Below are 18,979 nucleotides of genomic sequence, written 5' to 3'. Positions count from 1 at the left end.
GTACCCGTCAGCTTCTGAATAGTACTCCACAGTAACAAAATCTATTCTAGCTTAACTGCACGAAATCTCAACTACTTGTATAAAAAAGTCTCCCATCATTTTCGCTAAAAACTAGCAACATGACACACGTTAATAGCATGTTTAATCTAACTATAATATTTTATTATGATACTTTTTAATTAAAATTTAGTCTCTTTTTATTATTAATTTATTTTATTTAGACTCTTTGTTTATTTTTTTTACCGAATCATATGGAAATCAAACTGCTATTTTTTTATAATTTTTAATTCCGAATTTAATTATTTATTAATTGTATTTGAAATGAACTCTTTGTTTTAATCTATACCGTTAGATGTTCATAAACATAAGTGGTCTAAATCTTTTTTTCTGATTAATGTGGCAATTTTATAACATTAAAAACGAATATAGCGACTTCTTTTAACCCCTCAAATAATAATATAATATTCTATCCAATCATAAATACTTGTCAATTTTGATCAAGATCTTGTCAAACTTTTAAACATTTGACTGTCAATAGCTTTTAAAATATTAGTTTAAAAATATAAAAATTACACATGTAGATTTATCTTAAAAATACTTTCATGATATTATATTTTTATTAGGTATTATAATTATATTTTAATAACAAATAATGATTAAAATTGTACATCAAAATTTGTGAAAAATAAAAACGACGATGTATTTATGACCAGAGACAGCAGATAACTTAGCTACCAGTACTCAATCAGTCAAAGTCATGAACTCACTGAGGATCATCTTTTGGTGAGTTGGACCAGGATCGCGATACGGCTCAGGATCGTTAGAATCGCGACACAGATGCGATTTTGTACGATCCGATGGCGACTGCGTTCTCACAATCTCCAAAGTCCAAACAGATCGCTAGCTCTCTAGCTCTCTGCCTTTCCCCTTCTCTTCGATCTCTCCCATCTCCATTCCTCCTGCTCCTCAGAGTCAATCTGCAGAGCAGAAGAAGCATTCGTGAAGAGCTCCGGCTGTCCGGCACCGCCGCCATGCCTGGAACGTCCGCTGGCCGACCCTCGTGCAGTGCTTGACCGGATCTGGCACCGGATCTCGCCGCCTCTCTTGCTCCCCAACCCATTTTGCTGTTTCCCTAGACCAGCCGTAGCTCCCATCGACGGAGGCGAGCTCCACCAGAGCAGCAGTGGCGGCTTTGTTCTTTTTATTTTTCCTTGTGTGCGTGGAAGGAGAGGAAGTGATGTACAGGTGTGGCCTGTGGTATGGTACTTCTATAAAACTGTTAGGTGCACACTATTAGGCTACACATGAGCATAATTCAGTAGTTTCTTCAACGGCAAAAAAAATCTAAAAAAATATATAATTTACCTATGTTTTATAGGAGTACCATTATTACTGAAATTCTATAGTTTGTATCTTCAGAATCTATATTTAATGATATTTTATACTTATATTAATATATTTTAATATAAAAAATAAATTAAACTTTAAAGATATAAAACTCATACGATAGTTATCCTATGATCTGATTCTGCTCGGCAAAAAATGAACCTACCTATAAAAATTTAAAAAAACATATAATTTACCTATATTTTATAGGAGTATCATTCTTACTTAGAACTCTATAGTTTATATCTTCAGAATCTATATTTAATGATATTTTATACTTATTAAATATATTTTTGATATAAAAAATAAATTAAACTTTAAAAATAAAAAACCATAGGATGGTTATCCTATGATATGATAGTACGATCTGACTCTGCTCGGCAAAAAAATAATTCTACCTAAGATTTTAATCTAAAAACCTTGGTATGGACACCTTCAAAGTGAGTATCTTATATTTACTAATTGGAGGTTCTTTTTGATGTCTCCATGTTAATTCTGAGAAAATCTTAAAAAATTTCAAAAAAAAAAAGCAAAACATTCAACCGTCAAATTGATTTATTGACTAACTGTAACTATGGATCAACAACCGGACAAAATAACATAGAAGATTACAAAAATAAATAATAGAATCCAACCCTAAAACTACTTCTTTCCTTACATTTTCTTCTTTTTTTTTAGATACCCTTTGTCCAATAAAATTACGTTAGCAAACTTCAACTTAGTTACGTTAGCAATCAACACACCTTTTCAAATCAGTTAAAACATGCCAATTAAATATGCGTGTAATCAGACATTACACAATTAAAACAACAGAACGCAAACATATTACAGATTATTACATAAAAATAATATCAAAAAATTTATAATGTATTTCAAAAAATAATATGAGATACGGTGACGACGTTAAGAATAATAATAATTTCAAAAGATCAATAAACAAATAAAAATCCATTTGCATAACACATAAAATGAAAAATATAAATTATATCTATTCACAAATAATAACATGATTCCAATATTATAAACAAAAATTACATTTATATTTTACATTCCAATATTTAAATATAAATAATTAATGTATTTTAGCACACAATTATTATTAACATAAATATCTATAATTTAATCGTAAACTAAATTTATAGTCTATACAGTCGTACGAGTTTATACGCTATTGACAGTTACGTTCAATCAGGGATAGTACCACTGCCCCGTACATTTTCAATACTAGTTACTCCAGATATTTATGCCGAAAAGGTTGCAAATCAGTACGCAATTAAGGAGCTGGTTGGAAAGCAAGTAGGCCAGGCCATCCTCGCGCGACGAAGGGTCGTCGCCGCCGACGTGGCCGAACCCAGGCCGTGCCGCCGACGACGCCTCATCGCGCGGCGACGTGGCCGCCCCCGTTGCGCGCGCTTTGGGGATTTAATCCGGGCGGGCTGATTAGCGGGTGACGTGGACGACGCTACGTTCCCCGCGGGAAAGCCCAGGGTCAGGGCCGAGCGAGCGAGCGGGCGGGCGTGATCACAATGATGAGGGTTTGGGGAGACGTTGAGCGGCAATGGTGCTGTCGTCCCTTCATAACCCGCTCGGCGGTGAGGGTCAACGACCCGTCTGTCGCCGGAGACAGTGCCTTTCGGCCATTGAATTGGATGATGCCTATCCAACAAACCAATGAAGCGGATGCTGATATGATCACGTAGCTTGCGGTTCGTGGAAGTCGAACTCAGATCTCTTGGTCGGAGAGCCGAGTGAACTGATGTGTGTTGCTAAAATGATAGGAGAAATGCAGTATTATTTAGACATAGATATGAGTGTCGAAATTTAATTTGCATTCAGATGTTTAGCTGGGTAAAAAAAAAAAATTGAACATATGAAATACAACTCAGAATCTAACACGGGTGTCAGAATTCGACTCGAATTCGTAATATCCGATTCGACAAATAAATTTAGACACAGGTGTCCAGATAACATTAGGGAAATGTGGTCAAATATAGATGTGCAATCTATACGAAGATGTTAATGACCTGATTGGAGGTTGACCTAGCGGAGACGACGGTTTGGGATCCAAATCATTCGGGTTTGGATCAAATTTGATCTAGATCCTAAGAATTAGTTTGGAACAATCATCTCTCATGTCCTAATTAAGTTGCATTGGTCCCATCATATGCGGTCACGCGGGTGAATAGTGCAACTGCGTGACCAAGAGGGTTGACCGGGTTTAAGGAAGCCAAGAATTAAAGAAGTGCAGGCATGCAGCTCGAGGGTTGACTTCGTGTTCAACGCTGATACGCCGTTGGCATCCACACGGTTGGAGATTTCGCAGTTGTTGTTGCAGTGTAGGCATCGGCCATCAAGGCGTTGACGTTCTCTCTCTCTCTCTCTCTCTCTCTCTCTCTGTGCGCACCCGCGAGTGAACATTCTATGCACTGGTCATTGAAAGGTGAAGCTAATGCGACGTATATAAGCTAACCAATTTTGTGGACTGTGTGTTGGACTGTTGGTATGGGGGCGCTAATATATCAAGAAACTATCTGTTGCTCCTTGTACTATCTACTACTAGTAGCTTGTTCGTTGGCCTTTTAAATTGCTTGTCCAGTTGGTCCTCTCTTTAGTTTCTTCTTCGAGGATCTGAATTATTCCTTGCCTGATCACTTAACTCACCAAACCAGGAAAGCCAAGAAAGCAAAAGAGTCACACACGAGCAAGAAACTACCTTAATAAGATAACTCAGATGCTTGATCAGTGTTGTGCAGATAAAATATACAATACTAAACTCGTTGAATCTACGTACATAGTACTATATATTTAATCTGCACAAGTAATGGTTAAAGTACATTAGGTATCTATCTTACTATCGCGTACGTTATTTTGTGTTCTCACATGCGTGATCGATGCTTCCATGTTACACGATCGGTGACACCCCCTGGAGCTCGCGTTGCATGTGTGAAGGCCGGAGAATTAATGGATGAGATGAGCGGCGGGAGAGAAGAGAACGTCGCGCTCAATCTACAGCGGACAGGGACACGAAGGAAGGGGAGGGGGAGGGGGAGGGCGAGCGAGAGCGAGAGCGAGAGTACTGCTAGCTGTGAGAGTGAAGATGTCTGACTTGCCGATGCTGACACCCGCCCGGCCGATGTCGCGCATCGACATGGCTTGTTACTGGCCAGCCAAGCCCGTCCGCAGGTCCTAGTTGAGCTTAATTTTCCATCGAAAGTGATCGCCGATCGATCTTTGAATTCTCACGCACTCGCCTCCCGATCGATCGTCGTCCCCAACAGAAAAAATGATCCGCCGTCCACGGTTCGGAATCTCATCTTTACAGCGTCGCCGACGGCGACCGTCGCGGCGACGTCGACGTGCGTGCGTACAGTTACATGCGCCGATGCGCGGTTAATTATTAGGCGCACCCAGGAATTGACCGGCCGCCGGCCCGGCAAAAAGAGGTCGTCGTCGTCGTCGTCCCCGGTCGAAGTTGGCTGAACGCACGCACGGTGCGTGGCGCTTAGACCGCTTTTACCCCTGGACGGGACCGGGTGCGTTGTAACGTAATGGTGACCTGGTTCGATGCATGCATCGGTCTGGCTCTGTGTGCGTGTGGCGTGGCGTCCGGATCATATCAACGTGGCGCTTTTGGACTCGGCTCACCGCAGCCGACGACCTGCCGGCCGGTTTGAGTCCAGCACGAGTCAACAGTACTACAAAACGGATTAAAAATATCACTTTATCAGTGTTGGTTAAAGAGTAATTATGATGGAAGATGTATCAATACCGATTTTTAATCTTTCATACACGAATAATGATTAAATCGTTAAGAACCGGTACTGAAAACAACTATTAGCATCAGTTCATAACCGATTCTATCCTCTAACTATCAGTAATAAATAATCAATAAAGATTTAAAACTTATCACTGACAATAATTTTAAATCACTACTGATGATATGTTCTACTTAGTGCAACGTGCCTTCAAGTGGCGCATCGGCCGCAGTTCGGTGCATGCACGCCTCGGTCCATCGCTTGCGTGGCTGCGCGCGTTCGTACGTATACGTACATGCTGCTTCCCGGAAACCCGGAGAAGGCCTTGACGTGCGTACACACGTACGTATCCTGATTAGTGTAATCATCAAGCATGCGAACGCACGTACAGTCGTACATACGCGTAGCTGTATAGTCCAGGTTCCGTATAGCTCGAGTACGCTAACATGTTTCATACGTAACGGTCACTGAAACTCTTACGGTCGGTTGACACGTCGGTAGGTGCAAAACCGTGACCGGATCGGCGACAGCAGAGCACGCAGTGTCCTCTTACGGTCGGTTGACACGTCGGTAACGTAGGTGCAAAACCGTGGCCGGGTCGGCGACAGCAGAGCACGCAGTGTCCTCCAGCAACCTTGTAGCAGTTAGTAGGCTAGTAAGAGGAGTACTCCAGTAGCAGAAGAGTTGTGGGGTTTGTATCTGGGCGTCGTTGATCGCGTCCGGGCCATACAGATGTGCGTCGACCGACGAAGCGGAGCCTGTCAAGGTCGGGAAGGAAGGAAAGCGCCATTAATGCCGGTGCTGACTGAGTGCGCGCGCGACGTCAACCGAGCGCGGCGCACGAGTGTACGTTTTGAAGGCCTCTTTTGACCTGACCGCCCCCAACAACGACGAGCGGGTCGCTCAAAAGCGCGCCACGCGTGCGACCGTGTTTGTTGCGTACTCCTCCTACTTGGGTTGGGGGTGTCTGCGTTTCGGTAGCCGCAGCTGCGGCTGCGAGCTTTCTTGTCCTGAAAGCGAGCGAGCGAGCGAGCCAGCAGCAGCTGCAAGCCATCTTCTGGATTGGGTTAGCTAGCAGATTGGACGCATGCACTGCATCGGAATGCGGTGAAGAACTCGAGACTTTGGGGGGCCACCGCAAGACTTTGGTCGCGCGTACCACTCCCAGTCCCCTAGCTTCACAAGGGTGAAGTCAGATTGAAACAATATTTTGAAGGATAAAGTGAGGAAGAAACAGAGTGCTACAGTATTTTTTAGTGAGTAGCTGCCGAATATACTGTTCACAAAATATTGTAACATCAGATGTTACCTGTCCATCATCAGATCTTATCTATTCATATGAGATCCAACCTCACTAAAAATAGAAGTTATCGTGACTCCACCTCATATGAAATGAAAGAATCTCATTTCAATGTTACTAGTGCACCTTGAACGGTTGCCTCCATCAGTAAAATTATGCTAACTTGATACTGCTAGGAGAATGGATGAAATTTCACTAGCCTTTACATATTTATTATGATCGTTTATTTATGTTAAGGTAAATGTTGGAGAGGCCGTAGAAAAAATCTTAGAGTGGATAGAGAGAGTAAATAAATAGATGAATATTAGATTTGGTAAGTAGATGATTAAGGTAAATTATAAGTTCAATAGACCAGAATTCCATATTGACTTTCATTTCCACCACTGCTAGTAGTAGTAGGCGAGCTGTCCGGACTGGGCGGTGCCGGATTGACAATGCGGGTCTGAACGACGACGGCGTACGTGACGTGACGTACGTGCAGCGTGATCTGATCATGTCTTCTCCCGGGGACCCCCTCCCCTGACTGCTGCATGCATGGGTGGGGCCCCCTGCTTCCACAACACCTTCGTGTCTCCTTCTGACACTTGGCCACAACGCGCGCCTGCCCGCCTACCTAGGTCCAGCTACGAGTTGATAAAGTGTGATCGACTTCGATCGCCACGTCATTGGTTGGTGGGTGTGGTCTCGAGTCCACGTGCTTGCTTGGCTTGGCTTGGCTTGGCTTGTAGACCAGCAACACCGTCCGCTTGGCGCGGAATTTCCATCGTCGTCGGCTGGCCGAGGAAGATCGATCCATCCATCATCGATCGGCAACGCGATCAGACGTCCCTCGCTTGGCAAACTTTTGTCAAACCAGACCGGTGCTCGATCGTTTCCTGACTTGCTTGGTCACTGAAACTCCAACACGATGCCGGAAAAAAGTGCGAGGAAAACTTGACGCGCGGCAGGATTTTCCTCAGGAAAGTGCCGGTCACAGAAAAAGCCACCGTACGCCGCCGCCGCCGCCGATTCGCCGGACGACGAAGACGGGACAAAGAAGCTAGCTGAAAGGGCGAAAGTTTGGAGCCACTAGCCAGTGATGCGGCGGTGTTCGACACGGGAGGTAACCTCTGAAGCTTCTTGTCGCCCGCTGGGCCGCTGGCCGGTGCAGAATTAAACGAGACCTGCAGTGCAGGAGGAGGAGCTGAAACGAAAGAACAATACGTGTATGCTTGTGTTTCACTTTGTTACGTAAGATTGGAAAAAAGCTGGATTAGCACATCGAATTCTTGCCATAAACAAGCACTTGCAGGAACAGCACTTTCGTACTACTACTTCAAATGATAGCGATGAATGATCGCATAAAACTCCAGAAATGATAACGATCACGTCGAATATATCCATCCGCCTGCCTTTTGGTTCCTAGCCCGGCCTGATCACTTCGAGTTACAAAACTGTTTCCTGGGATACATTACGTGCTCCAGGTCCTTAGCGTCATCACGTACAATTCTTTGGTTCTTTCCAATCTGATGGCATACCTGTCTGCAGGATCGAATCATTTTTCAGGAGATCGATGACGATAGGTTTGGGTCCCTTAAAAAGGTCGCCCATGACACCTTACTTGGTGGGGCCGGCTGACATTTGTTTTGGCGCTTTATTGTGGTGGGGATGAGGTCGTTGAGGTGCTCTAAATCTTCCTTCGTCCCATCGATCCTTGTCAACTGATCAAACCATGTGCTGCCAGGCAGTATCCCCATCACCTTCTGGTTGTCACACACTATATATCACTACAATATACATATTTATATGTACTTGATTCATAGATATGTAGGAGAACTATTGTTTTCTGTCAGACATAATTGAATGCAAACTAGCAACTATCCATGGGAAAGATTAGTTTTAGTTTAGAGTTTTGTCCAACAATTTAATGCAAACTAGCAACTCTCCATGGGAAATCTCATAAATATTGGTTAAAAAACTCTAAACTAAAACTAATCTTGACAATCGAATGACAAGGAAAGTCTTGTGCTTGTAACTTCCAAGTTAGCTTTTTGAATGAATTGGTGTATCTTTGTACTTGCGAGTAAAACACACCTTCAATCACAATGTTAATGTAGACCTGGTTCAGAAGTCATACCTGAGACAAACATGTCGAAATGCTCTTCGTAAATGAATGCAAATGCAATACTAACAGGACTTTGATTGGAACAGGAAGGCTGGAATCAATACTATATATTAAAGCTCAAGAATTAGAGCGATTCTAATGGCCAAAACACTGTAGCTACTATTTATATGGGTCTTATGTATATATGTGTATATATATGGATATGTATCTGTACACATATATGTATATATGTATCCGTATATTTACATGTATAACATATTTTTTTGAAAATTCCATAAAAATAGCGAAAGGTATAATAGTTATATTGATAAATCGATTGAAATAATCTACATATTAAAATTATGTAATGCATAAAAATAATACTGTTTTCCCATAATTAAATGAATGTATTAAATATTAATAAATTCATAAATAAATATTGAGATGTCCAAAATTAATGAACTTAATTTTTTATTCTTCTTTTGTCATGTTCTGTAAAAAAACAGGCGCAACGTAGGCGCAGACCAACAGGAAGTAAACGTAATATGAAGGAAACTCCTTCACAATAGGAACATATAGTTTATTCAGTAAACATATATTATATTGCCTGGCAGTTCATATTTTACTTTTGATAGTTACATGAGAGTGCAAGATATCAATGCTACAACACCGCTTCAAGCAAAAACTGATGATACAGGTTCTAATTTGGTACATTGGTTTCACGAAATACAATGGTGGTTGATCTCAGTGCAAGTCTGTGTACAATAATGCTGAGATTCAAGTATTCTTCACCAGAACGGACAGATGGCCTGTTTCGGCCCTAGATTCTTCTACTTACAGACAATAATGTATATGCAACCAGTAACCAAACCTGCACATGCAGCAGGCCATATCCTAATTTCCGAACGTATGTACAAGAAATAAGGCAAGCGGCAGAATAATTTACACAACATCCTCTGTAGCGAATGAATCATGGGTTAACTGGTTCAGTTTCCGTGTCTCTATAACCCTTTGCATGGCATAGTGACACCTACAAACCATAGAGGTCAATTCTATTAGTTCAGAAAATACACCATCAAACATTCTTGCAGTTGTCTTTGCCAGATCAAGTAGAGTTACTAACTCCGCAAACAAGAATACATGCATGCACATTGCCATTCACTAGCTAAGTCCTACACTTGTTTTTGTGCCGATGAGCTACTCCATGAAAAACATGCACGTTTGAAATAACACCGGTTTCATAATGAAAGGGCTAACTGAAACCAGTGCTATTTCAATCGTGCTAATATAGAATGGCCTGGAATTCATGCATACTAGTTTTCATTTGGAATAGCACAGAAATATATCCTTTAAGTATATAGAACTTTCATGTGAGTAGAATTTTTTAGGATATACCTCCAAGGGAGATGATCAAGGAACATGCGTGGCGTCACAACAAGGTCCATAAAATCTCGCCGATTAGCTAAAAATGCTTTGTAACTCTTGTTCTTGTAACGAGTCACAGCTGTCTTCTGCAACGGAGAAGTACCTTTCTGTACTGGAACAATATGAATTACGAGGCCGGGGAGATAAACCTCTGGCATTTGTCCTTCGGATGAGCTTATAGTACTGATGTGCTCGTTAGATGTGGGCGTGAGTCCAGTACCATTATTTGAGTGAGGCGACCTGTATCCCCTATCATATTCATACAAGTCATCTTCTCGAAACTGACCATCTCTGTGTGCATTATTAGCTTCTCCACAGTGCGAAGCATCCAGAAAATCACGGGAAGCAACCATGCATTTCCCTCCATCACTAACAGCAATCATTCTAGATCTGTCCAACTCATAGTTAATTGTTGCTGTGGAGCTGATTTGATGTTTTGGAGTATTTATCAAGCAAGATATTGCTTGGACAAAGAGAAATAAACCACCTCTAATTGTATGCATTGGATTCCTTCCATGGATTTGATCATTACTTAGCTTAGCCTCACTGACTGTCTGCAGAGCACCAACTGAAGCACAATGATCTATTGCATTTTTATTGTATGTCCTGATACTCATGAGTCCACCTACTAGTTTATCAACTTTAGCAGAATTTGGCGAAGTATCCTTTGTGAGAGCTCTTATAGCCGAGCCACGCAATCTAATTACCGAATTCATGGATAATCGTGCAGAAAATTCATCATTGTGGACAATGCTGTAAGTGATGGACGGTTCATCAGAAATCACATGTTGCTGCCAGCATTTGCATATAAATAACTACACAGTAAATTCACTTGAAAAGGATTCGAATTTCACCTGGTAACATACTGTGAGCATGCGTCGGCTATCACATAATCCACACATGGTGCGGCTCCATATGCATACACATGTAATTTTGGGAAGCGTCCATATAGCTGTGTTTTAGAATACAAAATGAAAATGAACTTACTTGCATGAAAACAAATATTACAACAGATAACTCCAAACCAAACCAAAAATAAACTCCATCACGAAAACAGCCAAGCTATGTATTCCGGAAACACCTTTAGCATTTTATGCTTGATTTATTGCTCAATCACCATGCGTTTTGCATATTTTTTACTCACGGTTGCAAAGCAAGGGACTATTTTGTTCTGATAAGAAATGGTTGTTTGGCTAATCAAATGGGTTGATCTTCCAAGGTGTGACCTGCTATAGTGCTGTCCCAAAAAAATCAGTAGACAAAACGATACAGGGTCCATCTAAAATTCTCCTGATGGGGTGTTACCTCATCTAGGAGCCCTGCATTTGATCACCTCAACAAAGAAATTAAATCCTAAAGCATCCTACCAACAGTGGCCTCATCGCAACAATGAACAACCATAAATCCCCAAGTGAACTCAACACTTGTGAAAAAGTGAAACAGCTAAAAAGACTAACTCAACTTTCTAACTAAATATGACAAATCAACATCATCAAGCAACTTAAAATAATTCCCTGTATGCTAAAAATAAATAAAAAACTTACCCTGATACCAAGAAGTGCAGCTACAGAACCTCCTAAAGAATGTCCAACAATTTCAATGTTGTATCCATGGCACTCGCAACCATCCCCAAGAAGAGAAGATAAGAATCCAGCTGTCACTGCATCTGACTTATCTGCAGCCAGATCCACGACAGCAGTTAAATGGTATGGTGCTCCAGTGCAATTTGTCAAAGAATAAAATGATAGAGTGAAAATTACACTATCGGAAAAAAACAACGAGTCATTTGTTGTAGCAGTAGAGGTATTCTTGTTTATAGTTAATGCAATACTAGGTTCTAATCTTGTCGAAAGTTGGTAAATCGATCTCAGCTACTCAATAATAGAGAGCTCAATGAACAGAGTTTAGACAGGTTTAGGCCCCCTTTAGAGTAATAGCCCTGCGTCATGTTATTGCTTTTTCGCCTTGTATTATCTCAAGAATTGCAGAGTACAATGGGGGTGTGTCTAGATCTATTCTTAGGCTACTTGGTGAGTTCTTCCATGTGTTGGATTTTGTGCAAGGTTACGTTGTCAGGCTCTCGTAGGGCGTGACTTGCATCAAAGAAGGAGAGATTGGATCGGATCCCTTAAACATGCTCCCTCCCCTCCTTATATAGCCTTGGTATGGGTAGTCGTATCTCGCCTGGAGTCTTGCCTTCAAAATATCTAAGAGATATTTTCCTTGTAGTACACGATAGATTCCCGGAAATAGATTTCTGGCTTGTTTTATCTCATGGCAATTGCAGATATGCCGTACGGGTGTATAACCCTTGATTTAATGGGTATTCCATTCTTAGATCCTACAGTTTATTAGGTAGTACCGTATTTATTAATTATCCGATCCCCAACAGATTTATTGTTGTAGTTTAGAATTCAGAAAAGAAGAAAAAGAAGCATACAAAGATAAACTAACAGACTGAACATACAAAACAGTTCCAATGCATATGTACTGTGTTGACCTTGATGTATTGGGTGTCCCTCAAGTTCTGTGTACAGCTCTCGAGCTGATTCAACAATTCCTGCATGTCCATAGTGTGGAAAAGATGATAGGACAGCATTCTTCACTTGAGAGGACAACTGATCAGAACTGCAATAGAACAAACCATCTCATCAAGCGAAGGAAGAGTCACAATTCATAATTGAGTTCAGAGGTGACCATCAAGACCACAGTGACTTAGATTGAATGATTTAAAAATTTTGCAGGATAATTCATTACAGCCAACTAGTAGGGATTATATAGTCTAAAAATCGTTAACCGGTAGTTGTTAGTCATCCTCCTAGAAGTGATTGAATGGTGTAACCGGTTGATTATGTGCCCTAACTGGTCGGCTATATGGTAACACGTATGTCAGGAAGAGCATCCGTTCCTTGTATACAGCCTAATAGACTTGTTTCTAGAACATAAACACAAAGGAATCTGTCTGATGATATGAATCACAATTGTCATTCACTCATTCATTTATGTGTTTTTGCAAAAGGAAATCTACAGTTAACTCTCAATCAGTTTCAGTATAAGAAATATGGCGAAGGTATAGTCAGTTACTTGATCAACCCATCCAAGTCATCCATGGTTAAGGCACATTCCTTACATAAGCCATCAGTTATAACATCTTCTGGTGTCTCAGTTCCACGGATGGAAATGACTACTGTTTTCAAATCATGCAGGACAACAACAAAATAGGCAGCCTCGCGTTTCGTCTGCAAGCAATAAAGAAGAGATGGTTACAAAAGAATTGTAATTATAACTGGATGTAGAGGATGAGCCACTGTACCTGGCTAACACGACCTTTTCGGAGGACTTCTGGGGCCACATTGACATATTTTAGGAAAGCAGCTGCATGCCCTCTCCACCAGTTGTCACCTTCAAGGATTGGTCGCCTGTGGAAGTAAAGTTCTATAAGCCTGATTATGCAGAAACATATTTTGGAGCCTCAACATGTTGGTGTGGATGGAAATACAAAAAAAAAAATCCTTTTCTTTTAAAAGAATCCTGTTTACTTTTGAATGCAAGGGAGAAAGTGAAAAACAACTCATATGCGCCAGTCTATGCCTCACCAATCACATAATGGAAGTTTGTACCAAACAACAGTACTCTGCATTCTTATTCTTACCTCAAAAGAATGAAGAGACACCAACTTGAGAAAGCATGAATTACAAAAAAATTGCAGAGATTTGCAGGCACTGACAAAAAAACATCCCAATCTCTCAAGTCTATACAGCACAATCTAACTGTTGACAACAAATTCTTCTAAGAAGGCTCACAATATTTACCTAGCACGAGTCCATGGAGTCAAAATACCTTGCCTATTGAGCCACAGACAGGGAAACATAATAGGATTCCTTCCAAAATCAAGCAGTGGGCCCTGAAAGGATAATATGTTTAATATGCCTGGAGAGAACTGAAAATGAGACCCAGCAAGGATGAAAGGAATAACTGTATAGGCAGCTTCAGCAAATGGATGAAAGAGAACAGCCTCTTGGATGAGATCTTGAGGAGTCTCCACTTGTTCTTTTGAAATAACTGCGGACCACTTAGATTTCTGCAGCAGTGAAAGTCCTGAAGGAAAATCATTTGGGATGTTGCAGATAATAGCAGGGTTAACAAATTTGTCGGTTACCGCTCGAAATTTGTGGTAACTGACCTTACCGTTGTGCTCCGATAATATAAACCGATCGGCTACCGAATTTGAATTAAAAAAATTCAAAAAAAAATCCTAAAAAACTAGAGATAATTCTAAGAACTTATGTGATTTTTTTTTCAAAAATAATGTCATTTGCATCATATTCTATAGGGAGGAAGTTTGAAAAAAAACTTAAAGCGCGCAACTCATTTATTAACTCATGTTAAGGAAAAACTTAAAATGTAAACACATACTTTTCTTGTGTAGGGTGTATCTTAAGAGGATCTTTAAAATTGGTTTCACTCCGGTTAGAGTTTTATTAATTTCTCCATGATTTTTACAAAGTTCAAAAGCATAAAGTGAATATGTTAAGAAACAGCATTGTGATTAACTTTTTCATGTCTACCATTATTTTTCCTACATAAAGCATAGTATAAATAAACCAATAAAAGTGGCTTGATTAATTTTGGAGGTGTGGTGGGTTAGTTATGAATTAATCTAGTTGCAATACATTTATACAATCCTGCATGTTACAATAACTATTTCATGAGTTCATGTATTTTTAAAATACATAAGATCATGTAAGAAGACTAAACAAATTGGTTTCATGATTTTTGGATTAGCAAAGAGTAAACTATGCATTTAACTTGGTTTAGCAAATACATTTTCTCACAGAAAATAATCAACTTTTTTATGACTATAAATACTTTTATCATGTAGATCATGTTACAAGGAAACCAACAAAATTTGTTTCACTTGATTTGAAGCTCAAATGAATTAGTTATTGATTTTACAAGGTTGAGCCATTTTTTTGATTTTTTTGATTTTTTTGTTGAACATCACTGAAATTCGAGAAAACCGTTCGATATCGCTAAAACCAAATGGTTACCGACATAACCGAGTGGTTACCGACAATGCGGGAAATGGGCTCAATAAATTGGCAAAACCGCTCGGTAACCGTGCAAACCAAGCGGTTACCGTTCAATCGATTCGGTCCAAATTCTCGCCAAATTTCAAATTTGATCGAGTGAATGTTGAACGAATTCTCGCTGAATTTCGAGCAGTTATCACGATAACCGTGATTTTTCGGTTACCATTGGGTTTCGGTTTTCGTGCTCCAAACGGTTTTGTAAACCTTGGATAATAGTAGTTAACAGTGAACAGTTTCATTTTCTTCACTTGCCAGGGCAAATAATCAAAGTTCCAATATGGTTCTTTAAAATTTCGTTTGGCTTTAAAAGGCTCATGATATAGCAGATTCAGCTTCTTAATAATTTTAGCTGACTTACCTGACTACCCTTCTAAAGTAGCTGCTATCTTAATCACATTGATGTTATGGGCTTTTATCCATTAGGCAAAGATAAAAACACATATATTCACCAAAACTGAACAGAATTAAGTTTTGGATCGCAAGGTAAATGGAAAATCAACCTGCTACGAGCTCAAGATGACCAGTTCCAGATGCGCGATAAGCCATAAGATCACCCAATAACTTCGCCACAACACATATATCGTCATCTTCCAACACACTCCTAGCAACGTGAAGAATGAAGTCAGTGAGATTGTTCAAGTATCAATGATGTTAGGATATAAAAATCGGCACCAGACAGGAACATACGAATACTTAACCCGCCCTAGACAGCATAAGACTTCACGGATTCCATGATCAAACACCTCCCGGTAGTGAGCTCTCCACGCAATATCATGGGATGCATAAAATGACCTCCACCTTAGTACATCAGAACCTGTAGCGCATTGAACTATAGTTGCCACCCACATACTGACAAGAAAGACTATTAACAAGATGTTATTACGGCCACTGTTGTCCTGATGGTGTCCTGATAAAATTCACATAACATGACTCAGTGATTAGTATTAAAGGCTGCCTCTTCTTATATGTATCAGACTCGTTCTTTGACAACGGCAATTTAAGCATGACGAATAAAGGGCACACAAAACAGAAGAAAGAGTAATTGAAAAATTAAATTCTTTATCTATGGGGACAATCTGCATAAGTTTCTTCAATAATACAATTTAGTCCAGTAAAATGCACTATTGCGCATAGGGTGGGTCTTCAAGTCCTACATACCATGTCAAAATAACTCCCGGGTCAAAGGGAAGATATACCAGTATCAAGTCTCAACAAACGTCTTATCTAATCCCATCCCCAAAAAATAGTTTATGGTATTGTGAATGTACCTGAAAAGCACTGTCTTGAAGAACCTACGGCCAAGACATCCTTTATGATGATGCACATCAAATAAGTTGCCAACACAAATTGCAGCATTGTAATGACCATTCCAAACCGTGTCCACCAAAGCCATTTCTTGTACCGTAGCTGTCCGCAAAAAGAATAAAGCTTCAGGTACTACTACAAGAAATCTAAATCCAAGTCAGATATGCATTCTGTTAACACTAATCACGCTACAAGGCAATTAGTTTAAAAAACAAAACAATAGGAGGACAAACTATCACTAATCGAGATATATTGGAGGAAGTAATTGCGATTGTTCCATGCTGATGAAGGGAAAATTGTCAAGACAAATTCATCAGTATGACTTCAGCGGCAACAGAATTATTCAAGTAATTAAGAATATCCTTCTCTCGTTTTTCGATGAATTATATCTTTATCTTTGATGGATGCAAAGATGTCAAAGACCCAGCTATACTAATGCTGCGAGCTGCAAAGGCAGAGCGCACGATGGCAGCAGCCAGAGCACTCTGGGCTCTCCCAGGCGACAGCATGAAGTAAACCATAAAGCTGGCAACAAGCAACACGGTCATCACCGCCATCTCGCTATGCCCATGGAAATCCTCAGGGGATGAAGCCAAAACGGCTCTGCTCACAAGAACCGACACTGCATTGTGAGCACCCAACACCACGGAAGCCTATCTGAGGGCCCCATTGTCCGGAACCACCAAGCACTGAATACGACATGATCACCACCTCCCCGCCAGGTCTGGACTCTGGAAACCCAAGTGGCATGAATCAAGGAGAATTTTCATATTTCCAAATAAAAGGCAGCTCTTTTGAGCACGGGCTCGCTCCAATTCGGCCATGGATGCCGTTATTACCGTTACCCCTAGGCTTCAAATAGCATTACTACTCCCCATGCCATTTTTGAACAATTTAATGCTTCTCATTTTAGGAGTTAGTAATCTGCAATTTACAGAGGAGTAAATAGAACACAAGATTGCATTAGGCTCTGGAGCTTGGAGCTTACACGGGAGAGTTGGCGGAGGTCGCGCTCGCTGTCGACGTGGGCCCCGATGGCACCAGCAGCGATGGCGGAGGCGGCGGCGCCTTGCGCGAACCCCGCCGCCGCGGAGGCGAGGAGCCTCACCGCCGAGGCAGCCGACGCGGCGGCGGCGGCGGCGCCGAGCCCGCCACAGCGCCGGAGCGAGACGGCCGCGACGGCGGCGCCCGTGGAGGCTGCCGCGGCGTTGAGCAGCGCCGCGCACGCGGTGGCCCACCGGACGGTGGACAGCACGCCGGCGGCCATGGGGGTTCCGCCTCGGGGCGGCGAGGCCGAGAAGGCGGAGGCGACGAGGTGGAGGCGCACCAGACTAGCACTAGCTGGTGGTTGCTTGGCGTTGCTTGGGTTTCTTTAAGGGGAGGTGGGGCCATGGGGGGGCGTCAGTGAGCGTGTGCTTTGCTTTGTGCGCCATTTGGTTGGCAGTTGAGCGACTCGGTTTTGCTGCGCCCTCTCCCACGGAAAAGTTGGTATGGGTACGAAGAAGACGGAAATGAATTCTCAGATTTGATCAGAGATTTGTGGGAATATTTTTTTTAAAATAATAGTATGTTAATAGAAAGGTTGGAGTTTTTGAAACATTGCAAAAATATTATGCGTTTGCAGAGATTTATAAGCAGGTCATTTTTGCAATTTTTTGAAAACGCGTAATATTTTTGCAATGCTCTATTAAATTAATATGAAAAATATTTTTAAAAACTCAGATTCGTGGGCTCGCAGAAGAACAACCTAGGTTTCGGCCCACTACTCAGTCACTGGAAGTACACTGTAGCAGAAGCCTTGGTTTACACGCGTCGCATCGTCTCTCTCAAAGTTAGAAGAAGTTATTGGGAATCCGGTGCGACTTGTGGGCCCGGAAAGGACTGGTTAGTGTTGGGCCCATGTGTCATTGCAATAGCATGCAACGGGTTGGTTCAGTGTGGGACAGGGATAATGGTTGGAGTTAGTGGTTGGCACGTGGAGCAGAGTTTCCAGAACAAGGCGTTTATTATGGACTGTTCATTTGGTCGTAGCGGCATGTCAACGCAGCGGTTTCACAGTAGTGCTGGGCAGTACTCTTCGTTTAGAAAGTAAAGTATTTATTTGGCAATAAAATATATCATTTATAAAAATAATATACATATGAAATTATTTTAAATTATAAATCTAGTTATATAATTTTTATATACTAGATATTATTATAATTTGATAAAATATTAATTAAAGTAGACAACATTTGTTTTTAAAAAAATACGTGTATTATTTCTGAACGGAGTGAGCAGTTCTCGCTAGAGCGTGGGCAGTTAAAGTGCGGAGCACAGACTTAGGCACACGATGGTGCTGAAGCTGAAAACTACTGACATCGTAGACAGGCAGGCTAAGGACTCAGGAGCGAACAGTGGGTCACCGTAGCCCCCATGCAGAGTAGGCAAACGTAGCTGCAGCCGTAATGTGACCGTGGCACTATTCCATTCCATCCATTGACTCGTGACCTACTCTCACTCCCACGTCTCTACCCGCACCGCGCGCCTTCGTATGACGGGGCAGCTGAGCCGGTCACGACGAGAGGGGGGAGAACGGGTGGCGCTACTGTGCAACAGTGCAAGACGATAAGGCCCACGCGGGAACGGTGGA

The 18,979-nt window shown here is 41.5% G+C and overlaps 1 protein-coding gene across 4 annotated transcripts; it reads right to left on the bottom strand.

The window, feature by feature from the left end:
• Positions 1-9,103: 9,103 nt before the first annotated feature.
• On the bottom strand, positions 9,104-17,693 carry LOC133909388 (uncharacterized). Of its 4 annotated transcripts, none has more exons than XM_062351804.1 (13): positions 17,336-17,693; positions 16,311-16,479; positions 15,730-15,949; positions 15,543-15,643; positions 13,926-14,047; positions 13,762-13,853; positions 13,263-13,368; positions 13,034-13,188; positions 12,450-12,577; positions 11,494-11,624; positions 10,804-10,901; positions 9,920-10,702; positions 9,104-9,554 (listed from the first exon to the last, which is right to left on the bottom strand). In XM_062351804.1, the coding sequence occupies exons 1-13, from the start codon at positions 17,612-17,614 to the stop codon at positions 9,467-9,469; spliced, it is 2,472 nt and encodes an 823-aa protein (XP_062207788.1). In that variant the 5' UTR covers positions 17,615-17,693; the 3' UTR covers positions 9,104-9,466. The 4 variants fall into 4 exon arrangements, with proteins under 4 accessions (XP_062207788.1, XP_062207789.1, XP_062207790.1 ...); XM_062351805.1 differs by having other exon boundaries at positions 11,494-11,615; XM_062351806.1 differs by having other exon boundaries at positions 16,311-16,449.
• Positions 17,694-18,979: the final 1,286 nt, after the last annotated feature.

This window comes from Phragmites australis, chromosome 2, assembly GCF_958298935.1.
Source record: "Phragmites australis chromosome 2, lpPhrAust1.1, whole genome shotgun sequence".
Taxonomy (NCBI): Eukaryota; Viridiplantae; Streptophyta; class Magnoliopsida; order Poales; family Poaceae; genus Phragmites; species Phragmites australis.
This window is presented reverse-complemented; position numbering and strand designations above follow the sequence as displayed.